The 21,951-nt window shown below is 58.7% G+C and overlaps 2 protein-coding genes across 2 annotated transcripts in view; both read right to left on the reverse strand.

The window, feature by feature from the left end:
- The window catches only part of CFAP65 (cilia and flagella associated protein 65), a 34,096-nt gene extending 31,939 nt beyond the window's left edge, over positions 1-2,157 (reverse strand). The window contains exons 1-3 of the mRNA XM_075153936.1: positions 2,083-2,157; positions 1,622-1,776; positions 826-928 (exon numbers count right to left, since the gene is read on the reverse strand). Of these exons, the coding sequence (XP_075010037.1) occupies positions 826-928; positions 1,622-1,776; positions 2,083-2,157 (333 nt within the window). The remainder of the gene's footprint in view (positions 1-825; positions 929-1,621; positions 1,777-2,082) is intronic.
- Positions 2,158-6,402: 4,245 nt separating this feature from the next.
- Positions 6,403-15,726, reverse strand: LOC142083897 (uncharacterized). The gene is given in 4 exon segments (XM_075153937.1): positions 6,403-6,720; positions 7,324-7,484; positions 15,184-15,687; positions 15,690-15,726. Coding segments are annotated over 4 exon segments (1,020 nt in total).
- Between the last annotated feature and the right edge of the window lie 6,225 nt (positions 15,727-21,951).

Consider the following 21,951-nt stretch of genomic DNA (forward strand, 5'->3'; position numbering starts at 1 on the left):
ACACACAGTCCTCGTTCTCTCTAAGAAAGGGAGCCTCCTGCTCTAGCGATTGATGTGGTGCAGACAAACTATTTGCTGAAAATGGAACAAGGTCAGCAGCTTATTTCATAAAGGGAACACTGAACAGTCATCAGAAAACCATGATACTAAGAGAGCAGGATACTGGGCATCCGCCCAGTGATCACGCTCTACGGCTAGGACCGAGATACACATCAAAGACATATAGCTGTGGACAGGAGCCAGAGATCAACACTTAGAGCCAAGACAGACACAAGGAACAAGCTGAAAATCAAGAAAAGGGGCTGGGTAAAAAGAATCATTGCTGTTAAAAATAAAGCTTAAAGAAACCCACCCCATCCGAAAGAAAGGAGGCCCTTACAGAAAATCAGTAGCCCTTCAATGTACAGGCTTTGGGGTCTCCTGTAAGAAAGCAGAGAGTGAGTCCCTCTATCCAAGGTTCTGCACTAAAACCACCCAGCTGAGGTTCCCTGGGATCAAACCAAGTGTGGACTGTTCAAGCACTTTATCTTACTGATTTAATGGCCAGAAGCAGTACGTGGAAAACTGGGAATCCTTTTTGTGAGGATCCCTCTCGTAACTACTGGCAAACTCTGCAAAGAAGTCAGGGGTTAGGGCTCCCTCAGGTGATGAATATGTGGGGAGAGCAGGAAGGTCACGCTACCCCATCTTTCTATGCTAGAACCTTCCCTAAGGACCCATTCATTCAGGTGAAAACAAATCAGAAAGGGCAAGGGAGGCAGAAGCCCACCGTCCCCCTGGAAGCCAGCCGGAGCACTGAGAGCAGTTTTGATGTTGCCACTTTACCTTTTCAGTGGGCCGGAAAATGATGGGCAGAGTTAAGGACATGCCAGGGCTCAGAGTGATCGGCTGTGGAAAAACAGTGAAGAAGAATCGCGTGGAAGGACATCTAGATAATGAAATCAAAACAAAAAATTTTGTCTGAGGGCATATAGCTGTTGTTAAGTTAGACAGTGGAAAAAAGAATAAAGAATCAAAACCTCCAGACCCACAATTAGAAGCATTTTACACACCTGACTCCAAGCATACCTTGGTAGCAAATCAGGAGAAACAGGGGCAGAAGCCAGGTGTCCTGAAAACCCATTCCCAGCTCTAATATCTACCCCTTCCTTGAACAATATTTTACATTCCCAGGCCATGCAGCATGAGCAAAACACATTGGGCAGAAACCTTTGAGTTTCAGAGCAGGGAGGGTCACAGGGAGTGCTGGAGTGGCTCAACATCCAGTGGGACTCCCGGGAGCAATGGTTTTAGGACACACTAGTGACTGGCTGGCATACATCCACAACTAAAATCTCACTAGACTGGAAATGCCTCACAGACAGAAGTATCAGCAAAACAGAATTTAAATAAAAAGGCATTTCATTTAAAATACTCCTGCCAGGAACAAGGACTGTGATTCTGAATTAGCAGGTTTCTGTCCTGCTACGTAAGCCTGCATGCGCTGTCTCCAGCACATAGCCCAAGGGGAGAGGGGGCAGACGAATCCGAGGAAAGGTGCTAATGTGACTGACACAGCAGGAGGGATGAAGATGCAGTGAGAATGTGAGGAGGACAAAGGAGAAAGAAACTTCCCACGCACCTGTAGCTCAGCTTCTGGGTTTTCTCATGAACATTTTTCAAGATCAGATGTTTGATCATCTCTTTTCCGAGTTCCCAGCCACGCCACTTGAGTGTTTCAGCCACCTCAATGCCCCAGAATATGCCTTTCTTCGTCTTTGCCTTTCTTGCAGACAGCTTAGGAAGTTGCAACGGGGACATTGGGAGGGAAGGAGGAGAAATCACTCAAACAGCTGTTTCTCTACGCTAAAAGTCTCTGACTCCGGCAAAAGGGCGGGAGGAGCCACCCTGCGGCAAAACTCCAGGAGTGACCAAAAGCCCTGCTCCAGGAGTCAAGAGGGGACACCTCCTGGCCACAGCCCAAACAACAGATACTAAAGGATGTCATGCACGAGGGAAGCAAAGGCTAGTTGGAAAATGGCCTCTCCCTGCCCTGCCAGTAAATCCACCCACGACAATGGCACCCTTTGCTCCACCACTCACCTTCCTGACACAGCCACAGCACAGCTTCCGAAACGAGTCAGAGTTTTGGGGCTCGCCATGCGCCTGAGCAAGCATCTGAAAAACAAGAGGAAAAAATCCTCACGCACACTGCTCCTGCACCCAGACAGTCTTTGCTGCCAAGACCTGGGCACTCCCAGAGATCCAACAACTCCTCCTGGGGCTCAGGGTGGCACACCTCCCTGCAGGGCCTGCAGTGTCACCAGTAGTGTCTCCATTTTGCCAGCTGAGTCCAGCCCTTGCCACACACCACACTGTCCCCAGACTGCTGCAGCTCTGTGCTCAGCAGTCCCCTTGGCACAGACCAGGACCCCCACCTCACTCACAGCTCAGCCCCCTGTGGCAGAGCTCTCCTTGGGCCTTTATAGCACAGCCCTGCCCAGCCCAGCCCAGCCCACTATAGCCCCACAGAGACCAGTATAGCACAGCCCTGCCCAGCCCACCATAGCCCCACAGAGACCAGTAGAGCACAGGCCTGCCCTGTAGCCTTGCCTGGCCCCCTAAAACCCTATATTGATGACTGTGGCACGGCCCTGTTGTCTACAGCAAGAGCCTGCCCAGCTCCCTGGGGCACGGCCCAGTCCTTTATAACCCTGCCTGGCCCCCGGAGCAGAGCCCGGGCCCGGTGCCACCGCCGGCCCCCCAGGCCTGCACGGCCAGCCCGGCTCCCTCAAGCCCTGCCCGGCTCCCTATAGCACAGCCTGGCCCCATAGCACAGCACAACCCGACCCCCGAGAGCCCAGGCCACCTCGGGTCCCGGCCGGCCCCAGCCTGGCCCGGTCCCGGCCGCTCAGCGCCACGAGGCCCCGGCTCGTGTTGCCATGGGGACCGGACGCGGCGGCGGCGGCGTCTCCCGGAGCAACGACAGCGGCCGCCTCGGGTCAATCCGCGCGCGGGGAGCGGCGACGGGTGCCGGCGGGGGCCGCCAGGGGGCAGCGGAGGGACGCGCAGAGCGGGGCCGGGGGGAGATGGAGGGGGGCGGCGGGGGGGCAGGTGGGGGGGCCAGGGGGTGCAGGGGACAGGTATGGGAGCTGAGGGGGTGCAGGGGCAGATGGAGGGGTGCAGGGGGGAGGCGGGAGGGAGCAAGGAGCGCAGGGGTAGAGGGGGACCAGGGGGAGACGGGGGAGTTCAGGGGCAGGGAGACGGAGGGGGCGGGGGATGCAGGGGTGCAGGGCGAGGGGTGCTGAGGATGGGTGCAGGGGCGGGGGGCAGGCGCAAAGCTGAGTCAGAAAAGGGGGTGCTGTGAAGTACGTGGGTGTGCGGGATGGGTGAGTGAGGAGGCTGCGGGGCTAGGGGGTGGGGGTGCCGGGTGGGGGACGAGGGGTGCAGCAGGCTGGAGAGTGCTGGCATAGGGATGGGGTGGCACCTTAACAGGGCCAGGTCACCCCAAGCTCCTCGGGGCATCGGTGACACAAATAACAACTTGTGACCATTGCCGCAGTTATGGGACCAAGAACGGCAAAGGGGCAGAGGGACAGAGGCCGGGGAGCCCTGGCTGCACAGACCCATCAGGTATCCCGGGTATCACTCCCGTGCGGCACCACCACCACCGCGGGTCACTCCTGCATCTTCCCGGGGCCCTGGATGTCCCTCAAGGAGGGGGGGACCCTTGTGTCCCCCAGTGGGGAGGGCCAGGACAACCCCTCCGGGGTGTGCAGGCAGCAGCGTGGCGGAGGGCAGGGCTGGCCACATCCCGCAGCGTGGGGAGGGTGCCAGGGCATAGGCGGGAAGGAGATGCAGCTTTAATGGCATTTGTCGATGTTTACAACATGAGTCATCCGGCTAAGCAGCCATAAATCAGCACCCCAACTCCCCCGGCATCAGTCGTGTCCCCTCCTCTGTCCCCCCACCACTGGACGAGTGCCCGGCTCCTGCAGAAACAACCTCATAAATAACAGCAACAAAACAAACCCTCCTGCAGCCACGGAGGGCCCGTGTGCGCCAGGCGCGAGATGAACGCCTCCCATCCATCACTTTAATGGTTGTACTCTGGAAATTAAACCTGTCACAGCCCATCAAGGTGAACGTTTTAAGACTGTGACATCCCTTCAGCTCCCCTCCTCCTTCCTGGAACTCTTTTTTTGTTGCTTTCCGTCTCTCCTTTTCCTCTTTGCCCCTGCCATCCCTGTCTCCTCCATCTCACCCCCCACCCCAGTGTGCCCAACTCCAGTCCATGCTCCTCTCCGTGCTCCGCCGCTGCCGGAGGACCAGGTTGTACATCGAGTGGTAGATGTCTTTGGCCCTGAGGCTCCTGCAGCCATGGGCTGGCATCTGCCAGCATCTGCGTGCCTGGTCCTGTGTGCCTGCTGGCGGGGGCACAGTTCTCCTTGGGCAATGGGTCTCTCCTGCCCCGCTGTCCCCGCAGGGCAATGTCAGGAAATTGGGTACCATCCTTTCCTACTTCTCCCTCTCCTTCTCCTTTTCTTCCCTGTCTTTTTTCCCCCCTTCCCCACATTTGTTCCTCTCCTGCTCTGTGTTACACCAACCATTGCAGGCTCCTGGCACCTGGCACCTGCCCTGGCTCATGTGTCCCCGCTTGGAGCAAGGGCTGCACCCTCCCCAGGACCAGAGCTCCCACCCGGGCAGTGCCAGGGGTCCGGACACCTCCTGCGTGGGCAGCCGGGCCCTGCCCTACCCTGGCCTGGGGAGAGGGGACCTGGGCACCGGGATGCCACACACCCAGGGGGAAGCTGCTGAGCTGCCAGCAGCCACTGAGGGTCACTGTCACCCCACACAGGACTGTCGTTCATCCGTCCATCCATCCATCCATCCAGCCAGCCATCCATCCATTCATCCCCATGCTCCTCTCTCCCATCATCTGCTTCCCCTGTCCATCCCTCTGTCCCAAAAGCATCACATCTGTCCCCCTACCCAGGGTGCTGCCCCCCGACCCCCAGCAGCCCCAGCCGCTGCCAGACGTCACCCAGCCCTGCGAGGTGTGACAGCCCCGCACCAACGCTTACCTGTCCCATCCCTCGCTGACCGGCTGCCGGAGGCGACCCGGGGCTCCCCGGGGGCTGCTGCCCCTCGGCAGCTCCCACCCCCACAGCCGGTCCCAGGGGCAGGCAGCCCTCCCTGCCACCCTCGGGCAGGACAAGGAAAAGAGAGGAGAGGACAGCAGGACGAGGGGCAGGAGGGAGACACCACGGGCTGCCTGGGGACGGGGCATCCCAGCTCAGCCTGCCCTGCTCCTGCAGCCCTACATGCACTGGGGTGGTGAAGCAGGGCTGCACCCCCGGGCTGAGGGGGGGTGGAGAGGCTGGGCATTGCGGGGCTGGTCCCTCCGCCTGCATGGCCGTCTCAGCATCCCCAAGGGGAGGCCCAGAACGTGTGCAGGAGGTATGGGAAGTCTATAGGGTCTGCCAGGACCCTCCAGCATCCTGAGGACAAGGGCAGCCTGCTCGTTTAGGGGGGTCAGGGCTTAACCCTAGTGCTTCTAGGGAGGTGACAGAGGGTGTCTGTTGTCATCCTGCTACCAGGGATTTATTTGAGCCCAGCCAGAGTGAGTAGGGCCCCAAGAGGATCATGGAATGAGCCCAGAAATGGGCTGAGTGGGGTTTAGATATTGCCAGTGGAAAAGGGGGGCTCACCACAGCGCTGAGCCCTCACAAACAGCTTGAGCACCACACTAAACCCGGGAGGGCTCCATTCCCACCTCACTTCAGGGCAATGCCACACCCATGCAACCAATCTGATTGCAACATGAAAAACAGCACCGCTGCATTAGCCAATTAATCAGCTTTGCAGGGCAGCTTAATTTTGCCTGGCAAAGCGCAGCCCCCATCAGGGATGCAGGATGGAGGCACGCATCCTGGGCATCCTCCTTCCCAGCCCTTCATGCCGCTAAGGGAAAGGGCAGCCAGCATCACTCAGGGATGCCCTGCTCCAGGCACCGTCATATCTGCAGGGAAGGGGCAGTGCACAGTCGAAGGAAGGTCCGGGGTCTCTCCCCTCCAGCTGTGCCGTGGGCTGCCAGCTGTGCAAGTCCATTGTCCCCACCCGGCTCCCCAGGGATCCCAGCAGGGCAGCGCGGTGGCAGGAGAGGGGCAGAGCCTCCCATCCCCTAAGGAAGAGCACAGGCATCCGGATAACAGCTTTATAGGGGAGGGACGTGGGGACTCCCCCAGATACACACAGAGGAATAATTACGAGTTAAATAGGTTCCAAACACACATAAGTTAAAGGGAGGGGCAGGTGCCCTGCAGCCCCCACCGCTCCACCCGGGCACAGTCTGTGTCTGCCAGCAAAGAGACCCCTGACACCGCAGCCCGGCCCCTCTCCTGGGCAGGCTCCATCCACCTTTCACAACACAGAGCCAATCTTCCTCTCCATGGCACCCATCTCGTCCTCCTCCTCTTCTTCTTCCTCCTCGCCCCCCGAGCAGGAGGAGTCCGGGCTATAGCCCAGCTCGGTGGTGCTGCGGTGCAGGAAGCCTGAGCCCGGGCTGCACCCCATGAACTCGGGGCTTTCGGCAGCTTGTCCCTGGGGCTCGCTGGGCAGCAGCTTCTCACAGGCTTTGCTGAGCCCTCGCTGCTTCTCGGACTCCGCCTGAGCCCCCTGCTCCTTGGCTTTGCGGCTCCGCTTCCACTTCATGCGGCGGTTCTGGAACCAGATCTTCACCTGCCGAGGGAGAGCCCCCAGGGGAGAATGTGTCCCCCTGCCCCATCCTGTCTCCACTCACCCCCTCACCTTTTCTGCACAGAGGGCCCCAAAAAGCCTCTTTATTTTGGGGCATCCTGAGGTGCTGCGGGTATGCAAGGAGGCTGAGGATGTCACAGGGAGAGGAGTACCTCGGGGGGCTGCTCCCTTCCCCCTGCCCAGCCTCCATGGGGGGGGGGGGTGTCAGGGACAGAGGGGACCAGCAATCCCCCAGGATGCCCAAGGACATGCATGGGGACATTAAAAGAGGAGCTTTAGCCCCACAAAAAGCCACCCCTCACAGTGTGGGAAGGGATGGGAAGGCTCTGAAATCTAAACTGGGAGTGGTGGGTAAAAAGAAGAGCAGTATTTCTGGGGGGCCTTTCACAAAAGAAGAGCCTGGAGCCCATCAGGCAGGTCTCTGCAGGAGATGCTCTGGGAAGGGGTGCTGATCGGGTGTGGGGCTGACGGCAGCCAAGCGAGGGGCATCAGCATTGCCCATGACCTTGACTTCCCACCCTGCAGCCTCCCACCTCCCTGGCAGCCGGCTGGTGCCATCCTCCATCCCGCCCAGGACCAAGGTACCTGCGTCTCGGTGAGCATCAGCGACGTGGCCACCTCAAAGCGCTTGGGTCTGGACAGGTACTTGTTGAGCTTGAACTGGTTCTCCAGCTCCAGGAGCTGCTGGCTGGTGAAGGCTGTGCGGGGCCGACGGCACTTCCCCATCAAGCCAGACTGTGGGGCGGCTGCGGGGCAGACAGTGGGCAGGGGTCAGGGGACAGCGGGGCTGTGGGCTGTGGGGGACATCCCCTTGGCAAGCCCGGGATGAGGAAGAAGGCGAGTGTCTCTTCTATCATCTCCCGCCCCAATAATGGCTTTATTGCCTGGCTGATAGGAACCAGAGAGATACGTTATCAGGCCTCGGTGTGCAACTGGGATCAGTCCTGTGACTGAAATTAAACCTCCTTTTTTATTGCCGGGCCACGCAGGTGGCTGCCCAACTGCCAGGGGCTGCGGCAGCAGGGCTGCCGGCAAGCCCCGCTATCTCGCCCGCAGCCCTTGAAGGCAGCGCGGCGCTGCATCGGGAGGCAGCGGGAACAAAGGGACCTTTGAGAGTCCAGCATGGGGTGGCTGCCGCGCCGTGTTTGATCCCTGCTTATCTCCTCTCCGCTGGCTTTATTGTCCCCCTGGGGTTCAGTTTTTACTGCTTCTCCCAGCACCGCAGCAGCAATCAAACCCAGAGGTTTGCAGCTGGGAGCAAAGTGCTGGAGCAGCGTGGGGGGGGTATTAACGGGAAAGGTCCTTGGCACATCCCTGCCACCGCGTCTCGGGGGGCTAGTTGGAGCATCATGGCCCCAGAGACGTGTTTGGCAAGGGTTGCTCCGGCTCGCCCACTTTGCAGGGCATGGGGCATCATCCACATTATCTCCCCCAGATTCCAGCTTTGATCCCAACCTGCCCATCTCCCGAGATGTCCACCGAGCCCTTCACAAACACAGCGGTGACGCATGAGGCAGGAATTTATGAAGGGGGCATTAACTGATCACGATCCGGGTTTGATCCCAAGTACCTTGATGCGGGGTGGGACAGGTCAAACAGGCAGAGCCTAGGCTGGGCTGGGGCTCTGCAAACTCCTCGTGGGAGCGGGGATGGACACGACCCCTCCTACGCCTGCAGCCCCACAGTGCCAGGAGAGACAGCTCATGGGACCCAGCTTGCAGCCACTGGCCAGTTAAACTAGGGACTGAATAGAGACACGCTGTGCCGATGGCTCTGACCCACACACAGTGCGTTATTTTGCACACAAAACATATTCAAGGCTAAAACCAAATGAGAGGCTCAAAGGATTGTTGGGAAAAATACAAATGTCAGATGAAAGATGGCTCAGCTCTGCAGAGCTCGGCTGCTGTCTGGACTCCGGCTGGCCACGGATGGTCTGGCTGTACAAATACTTGGCGGAGACATGAGACCAAACGGACCCAGGAAGGCTCCCCTTGGCTAAGGAGAGGAGGTGCCATGGGGACCAGCATCTGCAGTGATGGGGCAGCCCAAGCTAACACCCCTTGCAGCTCCTTGGGGATGAAGACCAGACATGCATCAGAAAGAACTAGAAGGGAAATTAATTCATCTGACACTGGCATGGAGCAAAACACAAAGTATCCCCAGGCAGCACCTGGCAGCTCAAGGGCTCCAGCACCCAGCAACCCCTTTTTGCTGCCAGAGAGAGGAGGGTGCACTGGGCACCCGGTGCCTCAGTGCCTCCCTGATGCAGGGGCTGCTCCACACAGGCTGGCTGTACCGGGTCAGGGAAGGGTCCCTCTTTCTGAGCACAGGCTGTAGAGGATGCTTCAGGGAAAGAGAAGGGAAGAGGGTGTGCCCACATCCCAGCATCCAGTAATCCAGGACTTCTGTGCTTTTTGGAGCCGAAGGCTGTTTTGCCAGGGGTGCAAAAAATATTGCAGCCTGAATTCCCCATCCCAAAGCAGAGAGCCCAGGGCACTGCATCCTGGCTCTGGGGAGCATGGAAATCCTTCAGACCACCCCGAAAGGCTCCTCTGTGCCTCCTCCTGCAAGGCCAGATGTGGCCAGACTAAAAACAGATGTGGGAAGAGTGGAGGTACAGAAGTGAGTCTCGACCCCAAAAGCTGGGGGAGTCAATCTGTCCAGATTCAGAGGAGACTGGAAGGCAACTTTCTTTAACAACACCCCCCCCAAGGGACTCACTCTTCCCCAGGTAAGGTGCTGAGGACTGCTTGGTCTAGCAGGGAAAAGGAACAGAAAGTTTGCCGAGAAGCCAGATAAATCCAAACACAATATATCCAAAATAACAGCCAATGCAGGGTCCCTCTGCCAGCCCCAGGTTCTCCATCTCAGTGTCTCCAATTCGGGGTCAGTGCAGTGGTGTCCATTACAAACCTTGTACAGGTCGTGACTTCCCCAGGAAGACTTCCCTGACTGCCTCCTGCCCTGGTGTTGACAAAAAAAACCCTCAAACCCTTCTGGGGTGTTGTCATACAATTCAAGCCACCAGCAGTCCAAAGCCAGCCTGCACAGGTATAGGTGGCCACCTAACCTGTGACCTCCTCTGACAATACACCCTTCAGCAGCTACTACTACCCATCATCACTGCTCCCCACTGTGACTCATTCAAGATTTTGCCTGCAGATGAGATGGGGCGAGCCCAAACCGGCACAGCCTTAAGATCCACCTGACCTTCAGCCACCCACAGCAGCAGCTCGGCGTGGACCTGAACAACCAACATCTCTGGTCTCAGACCTGCTGTCAGCTTCCCTGAAGGGTTCTGGCTCCTTTGCGTGGGGAGAATATAGAGGGAAGAAGGTCTTCAGCTTCTCAGTGGGGAAGGAGCAAAGGTAGGAGGAGGAAGTGGAGTCTGAGGGTATGAGGTATATTCCAGTTTCCCATGCAAAGTGGAAATGATGCCTTGTGGCTGCTGGTATCTCCAGCCTGTCCTGCCAATGTGCTTGGTGGAGTCCTGTCCTCGCCTGGTCCTGTGGCAGGCTGCCACATAGACACGGACATCATCCCCCCAGGGCTCAACTCCCCCAGTCCCTGCCAGCTGAGCCGTGAACCCATCCCCATCACAACCACCATCCCACAGAAAGAATAACCCTTCAGGAAGGCTCTCCCTCTTATCCAGCTCCTATCAGAAGACCAGCGACTGCCTCAGCATCACACCTTTGCTTGCCAAAGGATTTCATATCTGCTCAGCCATCTCCTCCAGTCCTACATCCAGGATCAGAGCTCATCTCAGTATCCCTTCAGCCTGGCAGGGCTTGGACCCCCTGATGGGTGCCCAGCATTTGGCTGCAATATCAGTGAATAAATTGCTTGGCCTGGAGCCGGGAATACCCTCCGAGTCTGAGGCCAGGAGATCTACAGGTCAGCTGCCTCCTGGATAATTAGATAAAGCTTATAAGGAATTGTTGGTTTATTTGATACAGTTCCGTCTACCTGATAACAAGGGTAATCCTAGGTTGATATTAACCCTCTTGGTTTTAATTTGGTTTGTTTAGCTATAGTTCACTTAACTTTGTGAGCTAGCAGATAAAGGAGAGGAAATTAGCACCCTGTCTGCTTTGGAGGTGTTTCTCCAGATGTCAGGTCTGGGAGGGGGAGACATGGTCTCACCGGCATCGGGGCCATCACCAGAGGCTTCTACTGGCCTGCTGGCAGCCAGCCCTGACCATTGTCCATGGGGCAGCATGTGTAAGGACACTTATTACCTCTGGCAGCCCCTTGCTTGCTCCACCATTGACCCCTGATTGCTGCTTGCCAGCTGTTTTCCAGCCCGTGTTTCCTGCGGATGCCAGACCCCTGTGCTCCCAGTGAGCCTTGGAAGGCGTTGCTTTTTGAAGCAGTTTGATATGACTTGTCTTGCTCAGTCTCCTAACCCAGCGCAGCCCATCAGCCAGCTCTCCACCACTGCGGGCAGGATCTGGCCTGGGCTCCAAGCCATCAAGGTGGTGAGTGGGTGATGCAGATGACTGGTGTCCCAGGAAAGCTGGAAAACCAAGAACTGGGTCCCCCGCGGGGAATCCTTCGCTCTTCCTGAGAGCCTGCACGTTACCGTTCTCCGCTCCTACAACTCTCCTCCACGGCAGGCTCCTGCACTTGGCTCCCACCGCCGTGCTGCATTTCCATGCTGCTAGCCAGGGCAAATAAATCACAGCTCCCAGAAACACGGATAGGCACAGCACCCCGGTGCCAAATGCTCCCCCTGTGTGGTTCAGGAGGTGCTCAAAGCCCTAGGACAGGGACCCAGGGTGGCAACAGCGGCGCCCAGGAAGGCAGCATCCCACCGGCTGCAGCGAGGGCATGCCTGCTCCTGCGCTCAGGCCTTCCTGCCCAGCCCTCTCACTCTGCATTGCAGCAGAGGCAGCCAGGCGCTGGCTGTGGCTCCGCAGAGGCAGCTAGGGAGGAAGGCACAGCACCCACTTGCACCGCAGCAGGAGCACTTCTCTGAGCAACCCCAGCAGCCAAGCCCAGGCCAGGTTCCTAAGGGCACCCATCTCCCCAGCATCCTACCCCCCCCCATACGCAGGTGAGAGCGGGGTGAGCATGTCCAATGCATCCCTGCAAAGGTTGTGGCTTCAGTGCGGCTCTCCTGCTCCTTCCCCCACCCTGACTGTCCCCAGGGAACCAAACTAGACAGTGCCTGCAAAACATCTCTACGCAGGCAGCTAAAGAGGGAATTCATGATTTAGTCCTGGAATCTTCCATAAATAAATCACAAGGGTGACCTCCCTCCGGGATGCCTCGGAACATGTCCTAGGAGGCTTTCAGATGCATCTCTCCCAAATATCTGCCCATTGCTACCCAGAGAACTAAACATGACCAGCACCAGCAGCATGGGCACTTGTGCCCAGTTACTCTGGAAACCTCAGCCAGGCAGGTCCGTCCGTCCGTCTGTCTAGGCTAGGTGTTGGGACAGGGCACAGGAGCTCTGTGCCAACAGCAGGAAGCTCCTTCCCAGCCCACCAGCCTCTTCAGAGAAATGAGGAAGGGCTGGGCAGGCAGCATGTCCTAGACAGGTGTCCCTTCCTGTCCCTGCACACCCACACCACCGTCCCCGTCCCCACGCCACAACCAGCACACGGGGGCAATATCAGCCCAGACACAGCCATAACATGCAGCGGGGGCCAGTCCTGGTGACTACAGGGACAAGGCATGCTGCAAAGAGACCTGCTTCTGGAGCTTGCAGCAAGCCCACAAGAGGAAAGGCTGAGGACAAACTTGAGAACCCAAACGTTCCCAACAGACTGAAATAAGGATCTGAAGATGGACGAGGAACAGGGTCTGATGACAGAATCTACACAGCAGTGAGAATAACATGAAACAAGGACCAGGGGAGCAGGATCCCTGGGAGAACAAGTGTGGAGAGGAGAATAAACCCCAAGCTAAGCGTAAGTTCCCCAAGTCAGAAGTGATGTCTATGGGGAGGTACAGGCAGGTAGAACAGCTGCAAAGCGCCTCATCCTTCTGCTGCAGGGAGGCCTCAGCTCAGGCTCTGCATCCAGTGTGGTCCCTGTGCTTTGAGAGGGGAGGACATTTGGAAGGAGTTTGGAGGAAAACCCTGAAAGCAGTCAGCATGGAAACCCGGGGTTCAATCGGAGGAGATTGAAGTAGCCGGGCTGTGTAGTGGGGGAAGGAGAAGGCTGAAAGGGACTTACAGACCCTCCTCACGTGCAGACCAGGCAAACAAACAGAGTGGAGAGGGATTTGCTGTGTTTGGCGTCACAAATCTTGGGAGCAAACTGGAGCAAGAAAAGTTTCACAGCAGGAAAATTGCTGAAGTACTAAATCAGAGAGCCTGGGGAGAGACAATCCCCACTGCAAAGGGCTCCCCAGAACTGAGAGCAAACACCTTTCATCGAGGATATGGATTGGGGCAGTGGTCACCGATTTAAAAATCTACAGCTTTGGCAGCTTTTGCCACACCCTTGTTACACCTGCACGTGTCTCCCTTGCCTTTACCTTGCTTTGGGCTCTCCAGGGTCCAATCCAGCAGATCTTGGATCAGATCTTGGTTTTTCTTCCCCCTGAGTATCTCAGGAACAAAGCCTAGTGCTTCCCACAAGATCCGTTGATATGCTGTTCCCGTGCATCCTAGCACAGCCCGAAAGCTCCCTTCACAAGCTGTTCTCATGCCCATGATTTGGGATTTGTCTCCTTTCAGCAGGGTTTTGGAGACAAAAAGCTCTGGAGCAGATCCTGCACTTGAGAGGTATGGAGCTGATACACAAATGCAAATTTGAAGCACAAATATCTCTACATTATCCCAGCCAGAAGCTGCGCTCAGGGCCCCAGGGGCAGGTGCAGCGGTGTGATCCCACCCTGGTGAAACACAACCCTGCATGAACCTACCTGGATGCTGAGATACACCAACAGACCCAGACCCTGCGAGGACAATGTGGCCCCTGCAGAGGAGCAGGAAGGTGTTTCACCACCCAACAAATAGAGATTTTTTTTTTTTTCTTGCTCTTAATGACGTGCTTGAAGAGTGCACACAGCCCGTAGCACTGGAGGCTTATTCTACACCCTTAGGTGCCACCACCACTTCACAGCTGGACCTATCTTACAGACCAGGGAGAGCCAGGGAAAGGGAGACAGCCTGGGGAAGGGAACAGCCTCTTTCCCTTCAACCTGCCTAGGTGTAATTTGAGAAAGGAGCAATGAATGGGATGTTTCATGTTAATTCTACATTTTTGCACTATTATTCATCCAGCCAGTTTATTAATTAACTGACTTATCCAGCTTTTTTTTTTTTTTTTTGTAAATGGGCTCGCAGGTTATTAAGGCACTAAACTCAGCTAATAAATATGGATACTCTGTCAGGGATTTATTAACAAGCCACTCTTGGTTTATTGCCCACTGGCCCCATCTTTGTGGCAACCAGACCTCAGCTCACCCCAAGCATAGGGCAGGGTCCGGGTCACACTGCCAGGGGTGCCAGTGACAGTCCCCGGCGTGACAAGAGCCTGAAGTCGGTCCTTGTGCCGTCCGTGCCCTGCAGGACCCTCCCCACCCGTGGCCCAACATTGCAGTGCAGGATCCGGTGCCTGCCCGCAGCCCTGCCCGTGCCCACCGCGCAAGGGGCCGTGCACGGAGCCGGCACCCTCCTTGCCTGCCAGGAGGGACCGGGGCTGGGCTGGAGCCGAGCTGCCCGGTTCTCGCAGCTCCCGCCGGCACAGGGCTCACCGGCCCTGCGGAGCCGGCTCCTCGCCCCCGAGAGCCGAGCGCGGCGGCGGGCAGGGACCCGGAGCCCCGGCCCTGTGGCCGGATCCGGCCGCGCATCCCTCCGTGCCCCAGCCCAGGCGGGCGGCTCCCGCCGCAGGGACCCAGGCGGGTTCGTTCCCAATCGCACCGGTCGGGATTTATTCGTTTCCCGGTGCCGGTTCCGGCCGCCGCTTCTTTATTTTCGTTTCCTTCCCGCCGCGACGGAGCCCAACGAGCCCGCGGCGGCCGTGCGGGCCGGCAGCTGGGGCCGGCGCGGCTGGCCCGGCCCGGGAGAGGCTCTGTTCTGCCGGCACCGGGTCGGGCAGTGCCCCTCGGGGCCGTCCCGCAGCATCGGGCCGGTGTAGGGCAAGATTTTGCCCTTCAGATCGGGTTCCCGGGGCCCCGCAGCCCTCGGAGGTCTCCGGAGCGCGGGTCTTGCCCACCTCCCCGCGCCGCTAATGGGACCCCCAAACCTGCCCTGGCTGGGGAGCGGGTCTGGGCGCAGCGAGAGCCCCGCATTGGGCTCGCTGTCCCTGCCGGGCTCCCGACCCGAACCACCGGGGACCCGCGAAGGGGCGGCCTCGGAGAGCCTCAGCCCGCCGTCCCCGAGGGGACCTGCACCCCGTTGTGCGGGCGGGGGCCCCCGGGGGTTGGAAGGGGCGAGAGCCACGTCCCGCCCGGCGGGACGTCTGTCCCCGGATCACTCACCGTGGAAGTCGGAGAGCCTCGGCACCAGCATCCCAGCTCGGATCCAGTGCTCCAGCGGGAAGGAGCCGGCCACGGCCGCCTTCAGGTGCTCCGCGCCGGGCGGCGGCAGGTGGGGGAGGCTGGTGTAGGCGAAAGCGGGGTGTTGGCCCCCCAGGGCCGGGAGCGGGTACACGGCGGGCGGGTAGAGGGCCGGCAGGGCGCCGAGCCCGGGTCCGGGGAGGTGCAGCAAGCCGGGCTTGGGGACGAAGCCGGCAGGGGCGAGGGGCGCGGCGGCCGGGGGCGCCCGCGGCGAGGGGGTGTCGGAGCGCCCGGCGGGGCCGGGGCTCGCCGCGGGGCTCCCAGGGTTCAGCCCCGGCGGGGAGGCGCTCCGCGCCGGCTCTTCAGCCAGGAGCGCCTCGATGCGGAAGTTTTGGGACTTCTCCATGGGCTTGTGCATGGCCCGGCCCCGTGCGGAGCTGCCGGGCCCCCCGGCACCCCGCCGCTCCCCTGCCAGGGCACAGCCCGGCCGGGCAGCCCCGGGGCAGCCCCGGCACCGGCGGGCATCCACCCGCGGAGCCCCGCCGCACCGCGCTCCGCGGGGCTGCCCTCGGGGCAGCCCTCCTCTCCGCTCCTCCTCCCGGGCACTCGCTCACCCGCCGGCACCGGGGGGGGTTTTAACCCCCCCTCCACCTGCCCCAGCTCCCCATTGGCTCCGCGCCGGCCACCCGCCCCGCCGGCCCGGCCTGCCTCCCCGCGGGCCCCGGCCGGGCTCCCCGCTGGCCTCCCTCCTCTGGCTTCCTCATCCCCCGGCCACAGCAGCAGGGACACTCCGGGGCCTGACCCGGACCCCTCTGCCCCTTTCCCAGCCTCGCAGCCCAGCCCAGCCCAGCCCTACACCCAGGGGGTCCCCCCAGCCTGCAGGACCTGCTGCCCAGGGCCCTGAGCCCATCATCCCGATCCAGAGCCAATCTTGCTTTCCTTAGAGCCCCTCAGTGGGGAAGCGGGTCTGTGGTTGCAGCGGCTGGAGGAGATCTGGAGACACTAGACAGACTTCAGCACATGTAGGCGAAGCCCTGCTGGGCTCCAGTGCTGCCCTGGCTGTGTGGAGCCCCCGGGCACTTGGGGGGCAGAGCGCCTGGCTGGGAGGGCCTGAGAGGTGCTCACTCCCCAGCAGGTCCCTCCGCACCCTGTGCGCCGGGATCACCGGCAATGTCCAGCTGTGCTGTTTCTCAGTGAACCTGAGCTAGACACACACAGGGGCCACCACCCTCCGTCACCCATGTCTGTCCAAGATGCCAACAGAGCAGGTGCCTACAAGCAGATTGTTACTCATTTGCCTGGTCTTACCATTCCCAGACAAGACTCAGCTTGGAGAGTGGCACCGGGGAAGTGCAGAGAGGAAAGCCTTGGCTGGTCTGGGAGATGTGGATAGGCAGGAGCAGAGCTGGCCCAGACCCCCTGGCACTGGCCTTCAGGGAGAGGCAGAGTGCGTGCAAGTGCATGTCTGGTCTCTGGCATCGAGGGTCTGCATCTGTCTGTCCTTGGGTCCCACCTTTTTGTGTCATGCTGACACAGTGAGACAAGCCTCTGCTTGTTTGTGTCTGATAATGGGTCCTGCTCTTTGGAAGGTAAGTGAGGCAGCCGCTATTAGCCTGCCTAAATATTATAATGGCTGAAGGGAGCTCCCATCCCTGTATTTCTTCCCCCTTCAGCATTTACAGTACTGCTGTATTCCCTGAGCAAAAGATGGGTCCACCCCCCTGTATCCTGTGTCCCACACAAGCTGCAAGCAGATGCCCAGGGAGGAGAAAGGCAGGGGCATATGGGGCCTTCCTCAGCCTCCTGTGCTTTCTCTGCTCCATAACCCCAGGGGCTTCTCTTCCCTGGGCCCATCCAGTCTGGTCTGGAGCCCGCTGAGCTCCTTGCACACACATCACCCCAGTACAGGGAGCTCCAAAGGTCCCATGTGTGGGACAACTTCCTCCTTCCATTGCCTGAGCCCGGCACCCACGAGCTTCACTGGGTGGCCTCAAACCCTTGTGTGGGAACAGGCACACAACAGCCCTTTCCCGGCTACCTCCCTGGAGGGAGGAGAGCAGGAATCAGCCCCATGGACAGCCCAGGGCTGGATTTGCTCAGCGGGGGATTTGCGGTGGATGTCACCCCACAGTAACACACCATACTTTGACAGAGGGTACTGAAGGTGGAACAGTGTCCCTTTCCACCCCCAGCACCCCATGCTTGCTGCTAGACCCTCTCTCCACCATCAGGGAGGCTGTAGGGCTTTCCCCACCAAATCCATCCCCCTCTGCTTTCCCAGGACAGAAGCCGATGTCCCTGCCAAGCAAAAGGACCCCAAGCCCCTTCCGTCTCCCCCCATGTGAGTAGTCAGCCCTGCCAAGCAGTAGGCATGGGCAGGACAAGATTTGGGGAGGAATGGAGCAGCCTGGCTCCCAAGCACAGGGGAAATCTGCAACAAGTATCCAGGGAACAGAGGGCACAGCGGAGGTAGGACAACTCTTCGCTGCAGGTCAACAGCCTGCAATGGTGACAGTGGCAAGGGAGGAGCCACCGCTTCCTTACCTGAGTCCCCAGGACTGGCTCCAAGGATTGCGATGGCTTGTTAGCTTTGCACAGGGAACATGCCTTGAGACCCGGGCCAGAGATTGGGGCTGCTGCACTGAGGCACAACTACCCAAGGAGGCTCCCCAAAGACAAGGAACTCCTGCAAGGATCAGCAGCCCAGACTGGTGCCCAATTCACTGATCCCAGGGTGATGCGAGTACAAGCAGCCAAGCTGCAGCCTTTGAATTGCGCAAGCAAGAAATCTTTGCAGACACCAGCCATAAAACCTGGGTGGAATCATCCCAATAAAGAAATCTAGGAAAATCATGGAGGGAGTTCCCTCCTCCAGGCGAGTCAAACCCAGACACTGGGACCCTGCAAGAGGGTTGTCCAGAGCAGGAGCAGCCGGCACGCAGCCCACGCCATGCAGGGCAGAGAGCCGGAGCCCAGAGCTGTGCACAGGAGAGCCATGCCGGGCGGTGGCCGGCCGAAGGGGCGGGATGTAGGCAGTGATAGATGCCAGGGTGCTGATGAGTTCACAGTCTTCAGGGTCATTAATCAGATCAGAGCTGGATTAAGGTGTCTGAGGTCTGATTAGCTTCATTTCCCGCCTCAGGAAGGAGGGAACTCTCTTCCCCATCCGTCAGGTCCTCTGGTGACAGCTCACCTGGTTGCTAACTAGATCCGAGGACTGTAATAAGTGAATGTGACTGTGGCCTGGCCCCTTACCTCTGCCCAGCACCCTTCCTCCACAGAGGATCGAGGGCAACCCGGAACATCAGCCACAGGTAGCAGACCCCATGATATCAGCCAGAGAGACAGCTCGTTCCCGTGGCCTGGGGGTGCAGGGCACTATGGACAGGAGCTGCCCCAGGAAACTACTACAGTTCAGGAGGAGGTGGAGTTTAAGGGGGGATGTTCCCAGCCAGCACCATATTGCTCCCAGTCCCCCACAGCTCACCCTGTGCTGTTACCCTAGGGCTTCCTCTGCTCACCCAGTGGTAGCAGATCCCTCCCGAGGTGACCAGCTCTGTGAAACAGGCCAGGAAACACCATCTTGCTGCTGTGGAAGATCTTGGGCACATCCAGGACAGATCTCCTGAGCCCCATACAGAGCTAGACGGACCAACTCGAAGCTCTGAACCAGCCACGGTGCTTCTCCCATCTCCACATCCCTTGATGGCTCAAGCCCACCCCATCTCCATTTGTCCCCTGCCTGATGCACCTCATGTTAACTGTGCCCTAAAGGTGCCTCCACACTTAACCACTTATTCTACTCCTGTCCAGCAAGTGCAGACTAGTGGGAGGTCCACGCTGCCCAGGCAGCAGCGAGGTTCCTCAGCTCCCTCACCTCTCTGGGAGGGCCCTGATCACTTGCTGGGCAATGGGCAGCACCAGGAGCGTTTACACAGCCCAGGGCTTCCTGGGATTCCTTCATTTGTCCATGCATTTTGGGGGGATTTTCTGGATGTGCCTCAGCTGGACGTTCAGAGCCTGGTCTCTCTTCAGCCACCTGAATGCAGCAGCCACAGCAGCATCTATGTGGGTGTATATAAGCCCTGCAAAGCCTTTTATTGCTGATGTGAAGGTGCCCAGCTAGACAACTAGAGCTCTCTTTGCTGAGAGATGGATTGTCTCCATCCATGCAAGGTCAAGCAGCAGGAGTAAAACTAGAAGTGCAAACACCCACATGGCCACCAAAGACACCCAGCTCTGGTGCACACAAGTTTTCGGCATCTGTAGACACCCACAACACTACCTACAGCAGTTCACACTTCCCCAACCTGTTGCCAGCAGTGCCTGAGCTCTCAGAAACGAGTCATGGGTGTCACAGGTAGTATTTGGGAGCACAGTTCAGTTTTACAGCCCTGCCACTTCCCGAGTGTCACCTTGGGAAGCAACTTAATATCCCTCAGCAAACCCAACTGCCCCAAGATCAAAGTCAAGGGTGCCGAGGAAAATCCATACCCTGATAAAAAAATTACCGACTGGGATCAGACTTTCTTTTTCCCAGGATCAAGTCCTTATCCCAGACATCAGATGAAGACATGACCCATGCTGGGACTGTATCTTGATTTCTGCCTATCCTGTCATTTTGGCTGTTCCTAGATGCACAATTTAGCACCAGGTCCTTCCGGTGGGTTTGGGTCACCTCCTGCCTTCAAGTCAATAGAAGTTACCTTTGAGACAAGGACTGATGCAGGAACCAGTGTGCTTAGCCCATCCCAGAGAGGTGGCAGGCACCCTGATTTCTGCCCAGGCTATAGCTTTCAAGCCTTGAAAGAGCTCCCTGTCCCCAGGGTGGCTGTACCTGCTTGCTAAGCATTAACTACTCCCCAAGTCACAGCCCCCAGAGCTTTCCATCTTTAGAAATTACTTCCCTGTAACAGACCTACAGTGCAACAACCTTGTTTAAAGCATCTCTCGGGAAGCAGTGGATCTTGCTGCTCTGGCCCTGGTGCCTCAGGTCATCTTGCAACACTCAGAAGTCCCAAGCCAGCTAGTGGCGAAATACAGCCCAGAAGCATCACCGATGCTGGAGACACAGGCTGTAAGCCTGCTCTCAGGTGTTTTCCCAGCCATTCCCCCATGAGAGGGGCTGTAGAAGCGTCCCACTCTCATCCACGCTCTGCAGCCTCCAGCCCAGAGCAGGCTGAGCCCCTGGTGAGAAGCGCTAGGTATAAGAGCCCCTGATCTGTTCCAGTTTGGGGTGTCCCAGGTTTTGTGGGAGCTCTGACTACTGCCCGCAGAAGGATGCTGCCCTGCCCCTCGCAGCAGGGCCACTCGCTATCTCTGGAGTCTGGGAAGCCACAGGAGGCTGGTGGGGAAGGTAAATAAACTGCCAGCCCCGTGGTGATTTGTGGCTAAATGAACAGTTGAAGTCACCTGTGAGCGGCCTGGGGCCAGTTAACCAACCAGATAATGGGTCTTAATCAGCCCTGCTGCAGTGGGAGCTGAGCCCAGCCTGTGTGAGAGCTGGCACAGCCAGCCCCAGGGTCCCAGGCTGCTTGGTGGCCGTCCCCTCTGCAGAAACACTGGCAGAGGCATCCACACTGCTGTTGTGGGAGCAGAGTGGCCATCCACAGAGCCCTACAGAAATGCTCGCAGGGCTCCTCAGCTGTGTTCAGGGGTCTCCCCCTGCTCTGGTGATGGCAGGAGACAAGTGCCAGCCAAGTCGCTGAAGCCACCTCCCTGCCTGCTTCCAGGGGTGCTGTGCTCAGTCACTGCCATGCCCTGTCCCTGCCTGCATCCCCTCCCGTGTGGGTCTGCCTGCTCCTGCCCGCCCCAGGGACTTCCAAGCCAGCCACAGGCTCCCGAGGGCTTCTCCATCCTAGCACATCAGCTGCTCAGTCCGACAGGCAGGGATCTGTCCTGGAAGGCAGAAATTCGTGTGCCTCCATCCCCCTGCCACTGCACAGGCTTGGTGGGGTACACAGCTCCCCCTGCCCACCTTACTCAGCCTTCACACCTCCTCCCCACCGAGCCCCAGGTACCTGCCCCGAGCAAAGGGGTTAACAGGCAAAGCAAACACAGCTCAGTCCCTCCTAGACAGGCCTCCTGCAGGGATTCCTGAGCAGCTGTTTGTTTAGCCAAGCAATTGCTTAAATAAGCAGCCCCATCTCTGATGGGACATGGAAGGCTGAGCAGAAAAACATGTTAACAGCTCCCATCCTGGAGCAGGGGGATGGCAAACCAGCATGGGAAGGCTTGCAGGGCAGGGAGGGTGCCTGCCCCCAGCAGACACAGCCAGGGCAGCTCTGAAGTGTCACACCTGATCCCAGCACACACCCCAGCCAGCGAAGGGCTGGGGCACCAGCATCCTGCAGGATCAGGCCAATATGGCTGCAGGGGACAGGCAGGGGTTGCTGTTGGCTCGGCCTTCTGGGATGCAGCGATGCACAACAGAGGTGCTCAGGCTTGGGGACAGACTGCTTGTCCCGTTGTAAATGCATGGCTTGGAGAGACAGGGACACACCGTCAGCTCAGATCTATTTCTTGCAAGGACCCAGGGTCTGACTGCTACATTTCCAGTCCCATTAGCCCCGACCCCTTTCCTCTTAGGTCCTGAAACACCATGAGCCCACAGCACCCACCCAGAGATCTCCTCCACCCTACTGCCCCCAAAACGAGCTCTGGCAGCACCTGGGCTCAGCTTCAGTGTCTGTCCTCACCCCAGGCCTTGGTTTTGGGGGGAGATGTTAAACAGCCAGCATCCCCCACAGC

Source organism: Calonectris borealis, chromosome 6, assembly GCF_964195595.1.
Source record: "Calonectris borealis chromosome 6, bCalBor7.hap1.2, whole genome shotgun sequence".
NCBI classification, from domain to species: Eukaryota; Metazoa; Chordata; class Aves; order Procellariiformes; family Procellariidae; genus Calonectris; species Calonectris borealis.